This window comes from Neolamprologus multifasciatus, chromosome 1 (genome assembly GCF_963576455.1).
Source record: "Neolamprologus multifasciatus chromosome 1, fNeoMul1.2, whole genome shotgun sequence".
NCBI lineage: Eukaryota > Metazoa > Chordata > Actinopteri > Cichliformes > Cichlidae > Neolamprologus > Neolamprologus multifasciatus.
In genome coordinates, this window is record NC_140439.1 from 17,162,512 (window position 1) to 17,181,107 (window position 18,596).

At 41.3% G+C, this 18,596-nt stretch overlaps 1 protein-coding gene across 1 annotated transcript; it reads left to right on the forward strand.

Annotated features, from left to right (window-relative positions):
• The first annotated feature begins 1,267 nt into the window (after nucleotides 1-1,267).
• On the forward strand, nucleotides 1,268-18,555 carry cdh15 (cadherin 15, type 1, M-cadherin (myotubule)). The gene is made up of 14 exons (XM_085167090.1): nucleotides 1,268-1,638; nucleotides 9,967-10,134; nucleotides 11,371-11,526; nucleotides 12,140-12,284; nucleotides 12,507-12,688; nucleotides 12,763-12,891; nucleotides 13,002-13,184; nucleotides 14,288-14,532; nucleotides 14,633-14,769; nucleotides 14,899-15,129; nucleotides 15,227-15,466; nucleotides 15,833-15,981; nucleotides 16,131-16,325; nucleotides 17,706-18,555. Exons 1-14 carry the CDS (start codon nucleotides 1,588-1,590, stop codon nucleotides 17,904-17,906), a joined length of 2,412 nt encoding a protein of 803 aa, XP_085023216.1. The 5' UTR covers nucleotides 1,268-1,587; the 3' UTR covers nucleotides 17,907-18,555.
• Nucleotides 18,556-18,596: the final 41 nt, after the last annotated feature.

Sequence of the window (18,596 nt, forward strand, 5' to 3'; positions counted from 1 at the left end):
GAGGCAAGGCTGAGATGGTTTTGACATGTACAGAGGAGGGATGGTGGATATATCGGACAGCTGCCAGGCAGGAGGAAAAGAGGAAGACAGGAAGTGAAGGAGGACATGCAGAGTTTGTTTTTTTTATGTATTTGTAAGTGGAGCAATACTGGTTTTGAAACAATATTTGAGTCTGAGCTTTTGAGCAGTTGAGAGCCTGAAATCTTTACGGCATCATCATCCATGAAATGCCTCCTCATGAGCTCATTAAGGTGAGAAACAGATCTGACTGGAGTTGCATCTGCCCGCACGCAGAGCTGGTGCTGTCATAGCTCCGCAGTGTCCATCACAGTTTTTCCAGATGCTATATCACTGCACACATATGACAACACATTTGTTTTACATTCTGAAGAAATCCTCCACTAAAGTCATCTGTTCACTTGCCCTTTATAGCCGTTTTATTTTGCACTGTGGGCCAGATCCGGCCCACTTTGACCTGAAGTATGCCAGACTAATGAAATTAGTTTACACTGACAGGATAGAGTCCTGTCAGTGTAAAGAAGCTTAAGGTCTCATTTAATCCCTGAAATATCTGAGCATAAGAAAAAGGAGTGCACTTTTAACAGTGTGCCTCGGTTATTTTAATTATAAAACTGTTTTTTTTAATAGATTTATTTATTTGTTTGTTTGTTTTTTACTGTGGAGACATTGTAAAAAAATACCCTGACATTTGCCATTTAATTGTTTATCTATTGCTTAATTACACTGGTGTTGCATGAATGGAGGAGGTCTTCATCAGTAGGAAAAGCTATAGTTAAAAATCTAAAATCTCAGCCCTCCTTCACATTTTCCAAAACCTTCCAGTGGGCCAGATTGGAGTCTTTGGCATGCTGATTCTGGCCCCCGAGCCTTATGTTTGACACCCTTGCTTTATAAAATTGAGGTGTGGATTTGCAGGTGTTAGATTAGATTGATTAACTGGAAATGGTTCAACTTTCTCTCTCCTATAGGCTCACTCTTTTCCAAGCTGTAATCACTAAAAAGACTTTTAGAGGAGAAATCAGCTTAAAAAGAATCAACATAGCGATTAGTTCTGCAGTTTAATGCAACAGAACTAATAATTCATTTTTAATTGTTTTACATCCCGTCTGGTCTTTCTTTCATTCACTTCTTTTGCTTTGTGTCTCTGAAGTGTTTAAAACTCATTCACTGGTGAAGACACAGTGTCTGTCTGCACCGCTAACAGCTGCCCTGGCTCTCTCTCCCTCTCCCTCTCTCTCTCTCACTGGACTTGTGAGTGACAGCACATGTGCTGGGATACATGGGAGGCCTGCTTCTGAAATTCTAACTCGATGACTGTGAGACATACCCCAGCTATGGACAGGGTGGAGCTGTGAGAGACAGATGCTGGGAGAGGAAAAGGGGGAGAGAGAGACAGTTTGAGAGAGGTTGGAGAGAAGGGAAGAGAGGGACGGGTTTCAGGGTTGGAGAGTCAGGCCTGTTTTGTTCAGGGGAGCCGCTCAGCAGCCCGGTTCTTTGTGTGGACCCTCAGATTTTTCAGTCATCAGAGATCTGTCTGTGCTGAGTTTCTGAGTGTAGGAATTGAGGATGGCGGTCCGGATGTTGATGGTGTGCGCGCTCGCTACGTTGGTTTGTCGGGTAAGAAAAAATCTTTGTCTCCTCATACCACCTGTTGACTGAGATGAACAAAATTTCATGATTTATTGGAGCTTTAGGCTACGTGTGTGTGTGTGTGTGTGTGTGTGTGTGTGTGTGTGTGTGTGTGTGTGTGTGTGTGTGTGTGTGTGCGCGCGCGCACAGGTGCCTGAGCTATTGGAGGGAGTACATGTGCTCCACTTTCTGCATGCTATAAAAATATCAGCGACAAGTAACTGAACGCATGTATTAGACTGGCTGCGACCGTGTGAATCTGTACGGATCTACACTGGGCCAGCTTCCAAGAACCTCTCTGCTTCCTGCTCGTGCTCTTGTTTAGAGGACGACCTTTAGCTGCTCTGCTCTTTAAATATACAGTTTATGTTTTTACCTGAAACATGTCCTTGGCCAAGCAGTAACTCATTTTCATCAATAGACGCACCATTCACCGGCTCTGCAATCAGAGATCGGGCCTGATATAAACATTACATCCAAGTCTGGGGAGGATGATGGAGTGTTTTGAGGAACAGGAGACTCCAGATGTGTACAGAGGGCTCATGGCATCATTAGTAGCCCCTGTCAGCAGACACCATTATGAAATCTATAATGGAGGACAATGTAAACTGACTTATTGCCCACAGCCCTTCCAACCACCATCAGTCCTCTTCTCTGTTTGGAGTAGTAATGCAGCCCAGGTTTCGTGAGGGAAGTCTTGCCATGATGTTTTATAATTCACTATAAATGTGGCTGATCCTATAAAGCTATCAAAATGAACGGTTCGCATGTTTTCCGCCGGTTTCTCTGATCTGCTGCTTGGATCATTTGGGTATTCGGTAACTAATAATAATGAGATAATATACATTGTCTCTTTTGGTCACGCGTGTGATAAATCACTGACACCGGCTACGGAGGAAGCTATTTTGTCACAGGACATCAGTAACCATTTTATTTATAACTCTTCATATGCACATAAATAAATAATCCTGTAAATGATTTGAAAGCTCAGTAAACACTGAAGTGACCTTTACAGTTCAGGATCCCAGTCCTCAGGTCTGATATCAGACAGCTGCTTAGGCTCTGTGTGTGGAGGGTGATAGGGGATCACATTGCTCCTTCAAACACTGGAGGTGTTACAAGTCCCAGAGTGAGAGTAATACATCCATATAATACAATATAACCTATAAAAAAAAAAGCAATCATTTATGGCTCTTCTGAAAACTGTCTTTTAGCACACATAGAGCAGCAGATTTATGGTAGGTACAGTGGTCGGTGTCCAATGCTAAAATCATTCTTTCATGGTCTTCAGCTTATCCTTACCATGGTCACGCGGGGGCTGGAGCCTGTCCCATCTACCATAGCCGAGAGGCAGGGTACACCCTGGACTGGTTGCCAGTATGACGCAGGGCTGACACAGAGAGACATTCACACCAATGGCCAATTTAGAATGACCAATAACCCTAACCTCATGTCTTTGGACTGTACTGTGTGAGTGAGTGAATTTGACTTTTGGTAGAATTTCCTTTGAGTTAAGTAGAAGGGTGCTATATAAGTATTGGTCCAATTACAACGTAAGCAATTGTTGTTCACATATGAGAACTTCCCAAATACCTGTTGCCTTATTTCGGATTTGATATATGTTGTGGTTTGCCATGCAGCTTCCAACACTGGACCAAAGCCTTTATACGTGTCACAATCTCCTCATGTCACCAATCCAGTTCAGTAAAACGTTTAAGAAGATTGCAGATACAGATTTCTGTTCTGGCTGCCACTTCCTGTGTAGACCTCTACACCAGCCCAGCATCCACTTCAAAACTCTAGGCAGTTGTTTCCTCATCAATCCCTAATTTTTATTTGTATCATACTTTTGGGGAGTGATGAGCTTAGAGTCTAGAAACTCTAAGTATATTATTCTTCTGCACTGCTGTAATGACTGATTTTTGATTGAGATTGGTTTAAATGCCCAAACACAATAGAAATGTACCGTATGAACCCTTCAACCAAAGCAAACAAGATGAAACTGATGCAAAGCCCATGTGTGGAGTAAACCGTTCCATAAACCAATCAGAAGAGGAGTACGTAAACAAATCAAACTGATTACTCTTTAGCTGCATTCTCCCTGAGTATGTCTGCCTGTCTGTGCATAAAACCTATAAAAAGGGTTGTAAAAATGCAAATGTGTAATTGGACACACACTTCTGCCCTTTCCACAAATACCTTCTTCAAAGTTTAGGCAGTTTTCCGGAGACAGCTTGTTTTTAATACAAAATCTTTTAATACAAATCTTACAGCAGCGATTGAGCTGAACAGACATCCATCTTCTAGGATGAATGAGTCAAAGGTGTAAAATAAAAGAAGGGAAGGAAGGAAGACAAATGCATCTTGTATTCATTATTTTTGCACATGCCAAACGGTTCTATTTTAGCGAGTCGCCACGTGTATACAACAGACCGAATTAACACACATAACATATAAACAACTTACCCCAAATCTTCAATCTGAATGAAAAAGAAATGTGTTCAAAGTAATCCCAGCCAGTGGTCCTAAGACGTTACAGATGGACACGCTGGGCAAATGCACAAACATTTTGGGCATTGTTTCTCTTCTGTGTACACTTCATAAGTGAAAGAAATTTGTCAAGGTCTTTGCTACATAAATAATCAGAGTAAAATTAATTGAACCATCAGCGGTTGTCAGGCCACTCCAAAGGCTTTCACTAGTGTCACCTGATAGCTTTCAGTTGTGTTTTAATTTTTCAGTAAGCTGTTTGAACTCGAGTGTTGGTGCCTGCTTTGGGTACGCTGTGGCGAAGAGAGGGCAACAGCCGCAGCTGTTCCCAGATGCATATGCGATGCCATTTGTCCCGCTCTGTAATCCCCCCTTGCGGAAAGAGGAGTGCGTCGCATCTGGACCATGAAATCGGGTACAAATCAAGAGTGTGGAGCGGCTGGCCAGCTGGCGCTGAGGTCTCACTCATCGGAAACAATCAGTCAGAGGGTCTGAATCACAGGTCCTGCTGGGTGTGGATACCTGCAGGCTGTTTGCGCTAGCTAGAGTTTCAGAAAGAGCAAAGGGTACAAAATACAACTTCAATTTCATAAAAAAAAAAAAGATTCAGCTAAGCAGTAAAGTCAATTTCCTTTTCTTTGTGTTGCCTCTTTCTTACAGACTGAGACGTGGAAAGCCATGTGGTGACAGTTGGTGATTTAGAGGTCATACATATGCTCACGGACCCTCAAGAATAACTCAGCAGCAGTGCTGTGATGGGTTTCTACCATGGACCATTTGTATCCCTGGTGAAATCGTAAATTAACACATACAGAGATGTTAAAAGGACATCCAAATGACTTGGACGCATACAGCATTTCTTGAAAACTGCTAAAGACTTTACTACTGAGTAGTTTGTTAAATACTGTCATAACTTCTTTTTCATGAGAACTATTACTTTGAGTTTCCTTGTTTTGATGTTCCTGAATTTAGTGGCTGTTATATTGTGAATAATTCAAGCCCAAGATTATTATCTTGCATAATGTTTTTTTATTCCTGGAAACTTTAAATTTCCACTAAGTAGGTTTTAATCACATATTTCCCAACAGTATGAGCTTACAGTGATGAGTCTAAGAGGTCTTGAGGATGAATAGACTGTTTTTGTTGTTTTATATATTCCAGTTAATAGAATTTGTACAATGCATTTTCTTTACTAAAGGCCTCAAGGTGCTTTATATTAAAGGTAAAGACTGTGATCACACAACCCCCTATGAGCAAGGATTGGCAAGAGTGGGAAGGAAAAACTCCCTTTTAACAGGGTCAGGGAGGGGCAACCATCTGCCGTGATTGATTGGGGATGAAAGGAGGAGTACAGGACAAAAGACATGCTGTGGTCGAGCCTGAGATTATTAATAACTAATGATTAAATGCAGAGTGGTTCCTAGCAGCCTGGACCTGATGCAGCATAACTCAGGGAGGATTCTTGGTCATCTGATCGAGCCTTAACTATAAGCTTTATCAGAGTGGAAAGTTTTAAGTCTAATCTTAAAAGTAGAGAGGATGTCTGTTTCCTGAATCTCCTGAATCCAACCAGGGAGCTGGGTCCACAGCTGAAAGCTCTGCCTCCTATTCTACTTTTATCTTAGGAACCACAAGTAAGGCTGCAGTCTGAGTGTGAAGTTCTGTGTGGATGATTGTAAAGTGACCAGTACAATAATTGTACTGGTCACTTTAATATAACCCAACACTTCACAGATCACGTTGTTTAATTTTATTATTTAGTAACTCCATGCTTATTTTTGCCCCTAACAAATCTACTTTTAGCTGAATTTGACAGCCTTGCATTGCATTTCTAAAGCTCAGACATCTGTTCTAAGGGGGAGGCACACTTGTTGTGCCACCATAAATAGGGTGTATATGCCCATGTCAGGCAATCATGACTTAGCAAAGAGTGGAGCTGTGGGATCAGTACTGCTGGTGGCTGAGCGGTCGAGAGTCTCTGCTTGAGGTCCGGTAACAGAAGTGACCTGAGGGACACCTGTGTGACCTCTAGCCTGTGGCCGGGGGGACTCCCTGGTATGCTGCAGGCGTGGCTTCTCAAACACTCAGTGTTTTCTTGAGCTATTTGTGCGACTGTTGCGACTGACACAAACGCATGCAGAAAGAAGATACTCGGGCTGATTGAGATTTAGTACATGGATAAACAGAGGTGCAGACTTCACTACAGACACAGTGAATTGTCAGGGACAAGACTTCATCAATAAAAAGCCTTGCTTTTGCTTTTAATCTGTCCCTGTTATCCTTCACTATTTTACACCTTGTAACTCGTGTCTCTACTTTACAGAATATTTCAGATGACTCCCATATTGTGGGAAAAAACATTGTTTTGGAACCTGTGGCATACATTTCCATTGCCTTTTTTGTAACAGGCATGCCTTGCAGAGAGTGGCTCATGTCCAACAAATAATGCATTTGTAACAGTAACAGTACTTGGAAGGTGGACAGCTCAGAGGGCTCTGTGAAGGACTGTCTCAGATTGAGTGCATTTGCAGGGTTGACAATAGTGGCAGTAGTTTTACAGTAATCATGATGAATTGCTGGTATGCATACCTGACATTGTGTTTGGATGGAACAGATATGTGTCTGCGTATCTTTTCTTTTAATACTAAGTATTAAAGTAATTTAAGAAAGTTCGTTTTTACTGCAAATTACATCACTTAGAAAACGTTATGTGCAACAGAAAACCTAATAGATTTTTCCCCCAGTGGAACTTACCTCATGCAACATAACACATATCCATCTCTTGCTTCACAGTATTTCAGTACTCTTCACAATGTGATGGTATGCTTTTTTCTCCGAAGCCGGCATCAGTGAGTTAGAGTCAAATTTTCTCGAACCAGTTAAAGACTCCTTAGAGTGCTTAATGGTTCTTGCTGTGAAGGCACGTCGTCCCCAAACCAGGCATCCGTGGTCCTGTGAGGGTCCGAGGTGAAAGGCCAAACTGTAAAAGTATCTGGGAAAAGCCTCTAAAAACAGTTAATCTGTGTGTGGTGTCGTCGCTCAGCCTGTCAGGAGAGGCACTCGCCGGTCTAATTGGTAACACGACACTTTGGTGCTGCCGCATTTCGGTCTGGTAAAAGCATTTCAACAGTGCTGATGGAGACACTGTCTTCCAAAACACAGCCTCATCTTAAGTTGAAGCAATGGGACAAGTCAGTGATTCAGAGTGTTTAAAAAGAGAAACAAAGAAAGAAAAAGTTAAATGTTGATTTGTTATCAGGTGTGGTTAACTGTCTTTCAGGGGTTCATGTTTGAAAACCTCTTGTTGCTGATGTTGTGATGGTGTTTTCTTCACCATGGAAATAACCCCATCATCATCCACTTTAACTGTCTTCTCTGATTTGTCTGGCGTTTTTGTGTTGCTGAGCTTCTCAGTGCATTCATTTTTTTAAAAAAAGAATGAATCAGTCGCTTTTTCTATAGATTTGTTTTTGTTTTTTTAGTTGTTGTTGGGGGGGGGTTTAGCCTATGACATGCGTCACTTACACATCTCATCTATGGGCCTCATATTTTAAAATTTCAAGCCTCTGAAAGGGAAATGGAAGATACGGTATTAAATGGCTGTAAGTCCTACTCATTTACATCATGGGCCACCTACAGCCAACTTAGATCTTCAGTGGGTCGGCCCACTGACACGCCCCTTTCCGTCAGTCAAGAAGCTTAACTAACATACTAACTGTACTTCTAATACTATAGGTATTTAAGTAACTAAAAAGTTTACCTTAATTACTTTGGTTTAGTGTAAAAGGCCATGAAGAAGATTTTTATCAGCTGGAAAAGTTGTAAAACTTGTTAAAAGTACAGTTAAAAGTCCTCCTTCACATTTTCCACTGCTATCCAGCAGGCCAGATTGGAGTCTTTGGCGGGACAATTTTGGCCCTTAGGTCTTATCTTTGATAACCCTCTTCTACACAGTTAATAAGTTCATTCATCTGATTGAGGCTTTTCTTTGTGGTGTTTGCATGCTCTTCCTGAGAGTGCATTCTCTTCAGTTTTTGCATTTAAGCGGAAGAAAGTGGATGGTTGATAAATTTAAATCTCTTGAATCAAAGCTGGAGGTCTGCACTTCAATCACATATTTCTCGCTTTATTTAAAATATACTGGGTTTGCACGCAGACCACCACCATAGTGGAGTGTTAGAGAAAAGTAAGCAGGTTCCTGACAGAGGAAAAGCTACAAAAATTGTTTCTTTGTCCAACAAACCTGTTTTCAGTCTTTTAAATAAAGCAGACGAGATGAGCTCTGCAAAGTTTTTCAGTTGCATGAACTTGCATTGTTACTGACTTCACTGCAGCTGGCTGTGTGTGAATTCTTAAATGTGACCAATTCGGACAAAATTAGAAAGTTCTGTATTTGGAGAGGAGGGGAGCAACTGTGATGCAGCTGTTGTTGATTTTAAGATTAACCAACAATGCAGTATGTGTGCTATAGAAGTTTGTGAGTTCGTATATCGGAAGTCTTTAGTATGAAAGGAGATAACTATCAAAGCGATTTGGTGTGGGTGACACGCACTGCTGGAATCTGAGTGTAAACATCTTTGCCAGTGTGTAGATGTTAATGGCTACGAAAAGTTAAATAGGTATCCAGGCGTTGGGAATATAGAACGGTCTAAGATTAGCCTGCCCTCTGACTCGACCTGCAGATGCCAGCAGTGGCTGCCATTCCTCCATTCACTGTCCCAGCAGCATACCAGAGGATCAGTATAGCAGATCACTCACCCTAGAGACAGGATGGGCTCACAGCCCGTTTAAAAAATATTCACAATTTTCTTTATCCATTACTCAGCATATTTACACACCCTATAAAACTCTCATGAAATAGGTTAACAATTAATAGTTAGAAAGGTGCTGCATGTGTGTAAATGCAAAGAGAGATATATGAGAAAGCCATTTGCATAGCTGATAGATCTGCATTTATTTCTGGTCTTGTGGGTCGAGCCTCTGAGCTCTTAAACATATGAGGAGTAATCCTGAGAACAGTCAAATCCCAGAGAGAAGCAGGAAGCAACTTACGGAAATGTGTATATAAGCTTATGCGGGGGTGGGTGTTTGGTCTCTGCACATGCATGTATGTCAGTCTCTCTGTGTGTGCATATATGAGTGGGGGGGAATCATGTATATGAGCGTGTCTGTGGAATTCCTACAGCCGAACAGATCCGTAAGGTGACCCCAAACTCCCAGTCAGGTGCAGAGCTGAGCATAAAGGGGAATTTGTGAGTGTGAGCGGGAATGCGGGTGGGAAAGCACAGGATCTAAATCCATAGTCGACAGCTGTTGTGTGAGTGGGCTGCTCGCATGTAATGTGTGTGTGGGTGTTTTGGGGCGTACACAATCAGGACGAGCAATGTGCTGAAGGAGAGCCTGTGAAATGAGCAGGACTGTTTTTGTTTCCTCGTCCTGAGATGAATTTGCACCCAGATCAAAGGACGATGACATGTTAGTGGATGTAACCTGAATCTGCGGCCCTGCTCCCCTTCAGCCCCCAGACAATCCCACAGACTCTACATCACAGATGGCCTCGGCTCTACGCTGCCATTCCATCAGGCCACAGGGAGCGTTAGAGCTCTGAGGAAGACTCTCAACATTGATTTAAACAGCTGCAAATGTAATGATATAATGTGTGTATTCCATGAAGGTGACTTACATGTGATCTCACTGACTGCTGCACATTATAACTCCATTACAGCTCAGTAGTCGGAAGCAGTGTGTGTCTGTGTGTGTGTGTGGTTAATGTCTAACTTCATTTTCCAGTGAGTTTCATGCTGTAATTTTTTTTTCCTCCTCCAGGTGTGGAGCTCTGCAGAACCTCGCCATAGTGAGAAAGAGTTGCATCCTCAGGTCCTTCACCCATGGAGAAGTCGAGGCAAAGGGCTGATCAGAGTAAAGAGGGACTGGATCATTCCTCCAATCAGAGTGTCAGAGAATAGCAAGCAGATTCCTGAAGACCTTGTCCAGGTAAATGCCAAATTAAAACTTTTCACATCGATTCATCACTGCATTCGTCCTCTTCTTTTTCTTCTTCATATTCTCTCGTGGGTTGCCAGGTCTGTGGTTTTCATGCAAAATCAAGCACCGGACCGCTTTTCATGTTTATGTTACAGGCCTATTTGGCATGGTCATTAATAAATATAAATCCATATTCCATATAAAAAATCTATTTTTACTAACTATACACTGAATATAAAACATCCAGGTAGTAACCATGGTGACATCACACATTGGGTGGTAAAGTCCAGATCAATAAGGAGAGAGCATTTGAAGAACTCAACATGATTTGTGATTTATTGAAATATAAAGTTTGAGTAATAAACCTTTTGATGATCAGAAGTGAACATAGCAAAGCAGTGCCGTGTTAGGAAGTAGAACAGAACCCTCCAGAGTCCAGACACTGGTGTTAGCAGAGGTGAAGCAGGTGGAGATTTGAACGAGAATCTCTATCTGGCACGGAAGCGGTGGATTGGGGGAGGATGGGGGTTGCACGGAGGAGAGTGAGGTTTAAAGCACATGGGACTGAGGCTGACTGGCTTGCAAAAGGCAGACAAGAAAATGATTGGGCCAGGATGATGACAACACCGTGGGAAAAGCAGGGGGGAAGTAAAAAAGAGACTAGGAGCCCAAGGAACCCCCACCACACCCAGCAATGCAATGCAGATGAGGGGATACAGAGCTTCTTGACTGAATTTTTATATATAAGCTTCATTCATGAAGACATTTGTTTATTGTTTTGAAACCAGGCATAATGACATCTGAGAAACTGAGGGGCACTGCACACTCATAGGCTTTGTACAAATTTCCCAACAAGGTGCTAACTTTTGCAGGTGCAGTAAATAAAGAGTTTGGTGACTTCCTTCTAAAGACTAAGTCCACACCATGCTAATTGTGTTAATTAGTGAGGACTGAATCCTATTAAGCCGATTTCTTTGATATTGAACAACACTGATTGTAAATTTCATTCAAATATATTACACACAACATAGAGTGGTTGTTGCAGACTTCCCATGACCTAAATGTACAAATCATACCTTACACTGAGAAATAGCCATTTTATAGAAAAATTATTACATTAAAAAAAAAATACAAACTTGTTGTATTCATTAGTTTAAATGTCAGCTCTCACGGCCCTAATTGTCCACAAAGTGACTCATTTGAAGTTTTTGATGATCATCAGCTTTCTCTAATCTTTCTGTCCAGATCAAATCTGACAAAATCTTCACCGGTGAGGTAATCTACAAGTTAGAGGGACAGGGGGTTGACCAGGAGCCCAAGAACCTGTTTGAGATTGATGACAAGACAGGGGTGATCAGGAGCAAGCGGCCACTGGACAGAGAGAAGTACAGCAGCTTCACGGTAAGACTGCGTTTATGGGAGTTAGGTTTTAAAGCACAGGTCGCCAGAAGTGCTCACTTACACAAGCTACAACGTGCTGTTTAAGAGCTCCCGTGTGTTCCAGAGCGTGTTTCTGCCTTAAAGCAGACAGGAAAAAGCTAAACAAAGCAAAGCCAGAGGTCAGCTTTCCAGGGATCTTTATGAGCATCTCGGGAAGGACTCCTGAATGTTTGAGATTATATGACTTGTGATGTAACCCTGACCCAAACATCCTGCTCTTTTCTTTCTGCCAACACATGTTGTGTTCAGATAATGTAAAAGTCTAAAGACACCTTGAGGGGATTGCTGGATATGGAAGATTGTTTCTGCCACTGGAAAAAAACCAACCATGTATAAGTCAAAATTTAAAACTTCTGAGAAAATAAGTTCAATTCAAGTTCAATTTTCAACTTTGCTCTGCCGATCATGCTTCCATAGTTGGATGTTTGTGGCAAGCACAGTGATATTTGATTCTAACACATTTTCTGTTGTATTTGTTTTGTGTGTGTGTGTGTGTGTGTGTGTGTGTGTGTGTGTGTGTGTGTGTGTGTGTGTGTGTGTGTGTGTGTGTGTGTGTGTGTGTGTATGTGTGTAGCTTAAAGCCTTCGCGTTGTCCCCCAGTGGAGAGCGACTGGAGAATCCGACCACCATAGAGATATTAGTGCTGGATCAGAATGACAATAGACCTGTCTTCATTCACAGCCCGTTTGTGGGCACTGTCTCTGAGTTCTCAGTCCCAGGTACGCACATATATGACCCATTTAGACAATAACAAGCAAACTATTTTTTTCACCTAATAGTCGATTTTAAAGGCACAGTGTTTTGTAAAGTTGGACATTTTCTCAATGAAGTCCTGCAGTCTCAGCACCATCGCCACACATCCGTGATCCACTCTGATGGATCTTTTGACGGACTTTATGAGATCTGTTCCGCTGACCTGAGCTCTCAATCATTCACGACAGGCACATCAGTAATGACAGTGACAGCCACAGATGCAGACGACCCAATGACAGAAAACGCTGTTCTGAGCTACTCCATCATTGGCCAGGAGAGCATTCCTCCCAACGCCATTACCAAGATCATGTTTGGCATCAACAACGAGACAGGTGCCATCTACACAAGAGATGTAGGCCTGGACAGAGAGGTAAACAGGAGGAGGGCTTTTGCAGAGCTTTATAATGCTTTTATTTCACTAACGTGCTGTATTGTGTCCCGTAGGTGGTGAAAGAATTCAGGTTAAAACTACAGGTGGCTGATATGGGGGGCATGGGACTAACAAGTGAAGGTGTGGCAACCATACATGTTTCTGACATCAACAACCACGCACCACAGTTCAGCCCTGCCTCAGTAAGCCTCAGAAGTCTCAGGAAAATACTTTCCGTAATTTTAGGATCTAACCTGTCACTTCAATTTGTTATCATGATCGGTGATTTCTTTTCTGTTTGTGGTGCGTGTAGTACAGCATGACAGCGGTGGAGAACAGGAACGACTATGAGCTCGGACGAGTGAATGTGACAGACAGAGACGATACTGGAACGAAAAACTGGAAGGCCAAATACTTCATTTTAAATGACTACAGAGGAAACTTTGCTGTCCGTACTGATCCCATCACCAACCAGGGGGTCCTCACAGTGGTGAAGGTGAAGCCAGGGAGGGGGAGGGAGGAGGGAATGGTTCCAAAGCATTCACAGAAACAGGGACAACAATGTGGTTCTTTATTAAATATTGAACATTATTAAACAGGTAAAAGTTGGGGACTTACATAAATTTGATAATTTAATCATTAATAATTTATACAGCAATAGCCATAGAAAAAAATGACATGACGAGACAAGAAGATCTTTCTGGTGTCCAGGATTGCGGTAAATCGCATGTTCAAAAAATACTGACATAAACAAGTGACATCACCCTTTAAATCTACATGGCCATTGAGACCGTCATACACAATTAAACACCACCATCTAGTGGCTCGTATTCAAACTACATTGTGCTCAGATCCACCCACCCTTTAAAGCAGAGATGTCATTTTACATTTAGACTCGATCTGAAGTGGGCCAGAGAAGTCAAACTCTACTCTGTATAAGTGTAAAGACATTTAGGTACACATTTAGTCTCTGAGAAGTCTTAACATGAAGAAAAGAAGAACAGTTTTATCAATAAGCCTCTGTTTTTCTACATGATAAATGTGGAAAATTATGCTAAAAATCCTGATAGTTCATTGCCTAGACAAATGTTTCAGTTGATGGTTTAAAACAGGAACTTTTCCGTCATTTAATTGTTTATCTTTTAGTTTACTTTCCTATGCTATGAATGGTGATGGAGAGGTCTACAGGGGAAAAAAAGTGAAAATCTATGCATTCCTCCACATTTTCTGAAGCCTTTCAGTGGGTCAGATTGGAGTGTTGCCAGACTGATTCTGGCCCCCGGGCCTTGTGTTGACACCCCTGCTTTAAAGCCTGAACCATGAAATAATTTCCAGAAAATTTAATATATTTACTGAACCTTCTGACAAATTAAAGAAAAAAATCATATTCATTTTCCACATATGAGTTTTAATTTGAATTTGCTACATTCACGTACATTTGTGTGTGTTTTGTTTTTCATTTTTCTTAAAAAACATACTTTGTAAATATAGACCTGTGTTTCCCATCAGATGCTAAATCCTGTTTCTGATTACATGAGATGACTGAATTTGTTGTTTTAGTTTATTTATACTTTAAGTCTCTGCTGTTCTGTATTGCAGCCCCTGGATTATGAAGCGCAGAACGAATACCGCCTGGTTTTGACCGTGGAAAATCTTAATCCTCCGAGCAGCAAGGCTTCCAGGCTGACTTTGAGCACTGCCACAGTTACGGTCAGCGTTGTGAATGAGAATGAAGCCCCACGTTTCAGAGAGGACCCCATACAGATTGAAGTCCCAGAGTCAGTGAAACCTGGCACATTACTGAAAAGCAATATTGCCTTTGACCCTGATAATGCTGATCTGAGGTATGATATGGCAGTGAAACAAGAGATGTTTTCCTATTTTCTAAAATAAATAAATAAATATGCAACCACGGGATAATTTCCTCTGCTGTCTGCATGATAGGTATGAGATTAGCAAAGATCCTGAGAGTTGGGTGGACATCAACAGAGATACAGGAGACATTACAGCAAAGAGGAAGTTTAACATGAGATCTCCACATGTGAAAAACAGTATCTACACTGCTGCTGTGAAGGTTATAGGTCAGCACGTCTACTCATTCTAGACTTTTAGCATAAAAAAAAATCTATGTATGTTCAAAGCTGATTCATAAAATGCGAAATTGTTTTGCTATTGATTTATACATTGTGTATTTATCTTTTCTTGCATAGATGCTGGTGGCGTTTCAGCCACTGCTACAGTGGCGATTACACTCAAAGAGACGAATGACTTCCCTCCTCAGGTTTCCCCCCTGATTGGCTTTGTATGCAGAAGCGGCAGCAGGTCACGTAATGGTTTGCTTCTGACTGCTGTAGATGAAGACCTTCCTCCCCAAGCTGCACCCTTCCTCTTTCAAATACCTGACGATCTGTCAGCCAACTGGACCATCACTCAAGTAAATGGTAAAGAGCAACAAGAAGCAGAATTAATGGTCGTTCACTTAGGAGCTTGCTATTCTTATTTCCTCTAATTTTCTTTTTAAATTTTCTTTTATTTTAGATACTCATGCCATGCTTCAGCCGCTTGTAGACCTGGAGGTCAGAGACTATGCCGTCATGGTGCTGGTATCGGACTCCGGCAGCCCAGCTCTGAGTGCTGAGGCTCAGGTCAATGTCACTGTTTGTCTCTGTGACTCCTTCAGAGACTGCAAGTCTGAGGCAGGGGCAATCTTAGGCTCCAGTGTGGGAATCAACTTCATCGCACTCATTATCATTGCGGCGAGCACTGCACTCCTGCTGTGTAAGTAATTTCAGCCTTTCAATAAATGTTTAAAGCAAAAAGATTTAGCAAGATGGATGGGTTATTCGTGCAAAATAATCCATATCCATATTGCTGCTTTAGTGAAAATGTTTGCCACAATAGTTTAAAACCTGCAATAAGTGACTTGCTTTGCATGCAGTTTAGTGCACACATAATCGCAAAGACTTATGATCCAGCCATGAGAATAACAGGCAAAACATGCATCCAAATCCCAACATGCATTAACAAAATAAAGCTGCAATAATTAGATTAGTTAACTGACCATTTATGTTTGAAGCAAAATGTAGATACAAAAAACACTGATAATGAATAATCAGATAAACATTAATACATTCATTTTTGCAGTGCTTCTCCTCCTGGCTGTGGCTCTGACCGCCTGTGGAAGACGCCACCACATCAAGAAAGGAACAGGACTGCTCATCGGGGAATCTGAAGACGACATACGTGACAATGTCTTCAACTATGATGAGCAAGGTGGAGGCGAGGAGGATGAGGTAAGGCTAAAACACGGGTTGGGAGACCATGTAAACAGTGGCACATGAACAGAAGACAGTCTTACTCTTTGTAATGTAATTGAATGTTAATAATATTTCATTGTAACTGATGGTTTGAGTGTGTCTGACTTCTTTCTCTCACAATGCAGAACGCCTTTAATATTGACCTGCTGTGGAATCCCCATGATGCACCCCCCACCCTGGGGTCCTTTTACCCAGGGTCTGGAATTCCTCCTCGAGGGAAGCAGCCCCTTAGAAAGGACGCCCCACATAACCTTCCATCGCCCACCTACCCACGGAGGCCTCCTGCAGATCCTACTGAAATTGAGGACTACATTAACAACGTGAGAGGCTCCTACCATTTATTTATTTAACACAATAAATAAAAGAAAAACTTGCTCTTGAAGCAAAAACTCAATCCAAATCTACATAAAATCAAATATGCATCATTAGATTTCAAAACTCTTACTAATGAAGTTACTAAGAGGTATTCTAAACGACAACCAAACACAGCACAACTAAATTTGGATTGTGTTTTCTTATGTTTACATGTATAATCATGAAGGCATGCCCATATTTTAAATGGAGGACAGCACAGAAAGACTCACACACTCAAGGGTGAATTTCACGGGTTTTAAAGTAAGTTTCAAGTTTAAAGTAGATGATTATTATCTACTTTATAGTTTTGTTTTGTTTTTTCTTTGAGAGTGTTCCTGTATAGGAACCTGCTTTTTACCCTGCTTCTCATCTCTGCTTAAGGCTAATGCTTTTCCCCCAAAACCCTTTATTGTCTGACCATTTCTTAATAACATTTAATTTTACACTAATGGATTACACTGGAAAAACAATTTCAGTACAGCAGATATCTGTCTGTGCCAACACAATGCAGACACTGGATATTGCTGCTCATCTGAAAGAGAAAACAACAAATTCGAGAAGTTTGACAGGGTTAGCTAGGACGTCTTACTTTTTTGTCACTAATTGCCAAGGGCTTGCTTATAGGGGGTCGTCTGATTGTTGAGGTTTTTGTCTATTATTGTAGGGTCTTTACCAAACAGTGTAAAGTGTCTTGAGGTAACTGTTGTACTCAATTGGTGCTATATACATAAAACTGAATTGAAATCTGCAGGCTTTAAAGTGTCTGTAAATAAACCACTACTTAAAAAGCCTTTACTTGGCCTAACTATAGTAGCTGATTATAAACCAACTAATCTCCAACTATGCTGCTATTTCAAACATTCTTGAAAGCGTAGTTGTAAAACGACTACATGATCATCTGCAGAGGAACGGTTTATTTAAAGAGTTTAAACCAGGATTTACAGTGCATCACTACTGAAGGTGACAAATGATCTTCTTATGGACTCTGACATTGGCTCCATTTCTGTGCTTGTTTCGTTAGACCTCAGTGCATCATTTTACACTGTTGACACAATCATTTACAGCAGAGATTAGAACACACTGTTGGTATTAAATGAAATGTCCTGCAGTGGTTTGACTGTATCCATCTAATAGATTCCAATTTGAGCACGTATATGGGAAGTCTTTGTCACACAGGGTTCTGTAGTAGCACCAATACTATTTATTTCTAATTTATTATTAGAAAACACTGCACTTCTATGCAGATGATACCCAGCTATATATATCTCCCATTTACAGGTTAAACAGCATTCCCATAGCCTTTTTTTATTTACCCTAATCAGCTAAGAAACATTTTCTTTCCTCAGGGCCTGGAAGCTGCTGACCATGATCCAAATGTGCCTCCATACGACACCGCCCTCATATATGACTATGAAGGAGATGGCTCACTTGCAGGAAGCCTCAGCTCTATTGCTTCAGGTAGCTCTGATGGAGATCAGGATTACGACTACCTTAATGACTGGGGACCACGCTTTAAGAAACTTGCCAACATGTATGACCCACGTTAGGGTGAACAGTATGCCACAGAAAGGATGCCTGTGTGATTCACAAGCAGTTCAGGACACAGATCATGCCTTTGGAGGCTTGTTTGTTTTTTTTTCCCCTTTCTGGGCACATTTGAAATTCGTAAAACGAATGCTGTAAAAGCACAGGCCTTAGATCTAATGTGCCTCATGTTTTAGTGGACACGCTAACAAAAGGGCTCACTGCTAAGTTTTGTGGTTAGCTCAGGAAAAGAAAGTGAGACAGTGAGAAATTTGAGTTGAAATGATCAGTCACGAGGAAACGAGGTGTGCATGCTACAGGGCAGAAAATGTGTTAAAATGTGTGTCCATGTCTGGCGTTGTTTGCTCTCATTCTTGGATGGCTCAGTAATGACTCATACAAGCCTGAGATTTTAAATATGTTCTTGTTTTTGTATACATGATTATTTTATAAGACTAATTTTCTTGCATATTAATTTGCCTTTTTTGGTGACTGATCCTTCATTCCAGCATCTGTTAATCTTTTTGGAAGCCATGTCAACACAAAACATACTGAACCATAAAATATTCTGTAATTACTCTTTTTGGCAGTGAAGATTTCTTTTTTACATATATGCTGATTGAATTAGATTCTACCCGTGTCTAATGAATAAATCAGAACCTTTTTACTGTGTTTCTTGTCATTATCATCATCAATACATACCATTAATATTA

What these genes read in the sequence shown, in the direction of transcription:
- cdh15 (XM_085167090.1), top strand. Translation starts at nt 1,588, where the DNA reads ATGGCGGTCCGGATGTTGATGGTGTGCGCGCTCGCTACGTTGGTTTGT. An exon ending in CCTGATAATGCTGATCTGAG is followed by an intron (nt 14,533 to 14,632) that starts GTATGATATGGC and finishes TCTGCATGATAG; the next exon opens with GTATGAGATTAGCAAAGATC. An exon ending in TTGAGGACTACATTAACAAC is followed by an intron (nt 16,326 to 17,705) that starts GTGAGAGGCTCC and finishes TTCTTTCCTCAG; the next exon opens with GGCCTGGAAGCTGCTGACCA.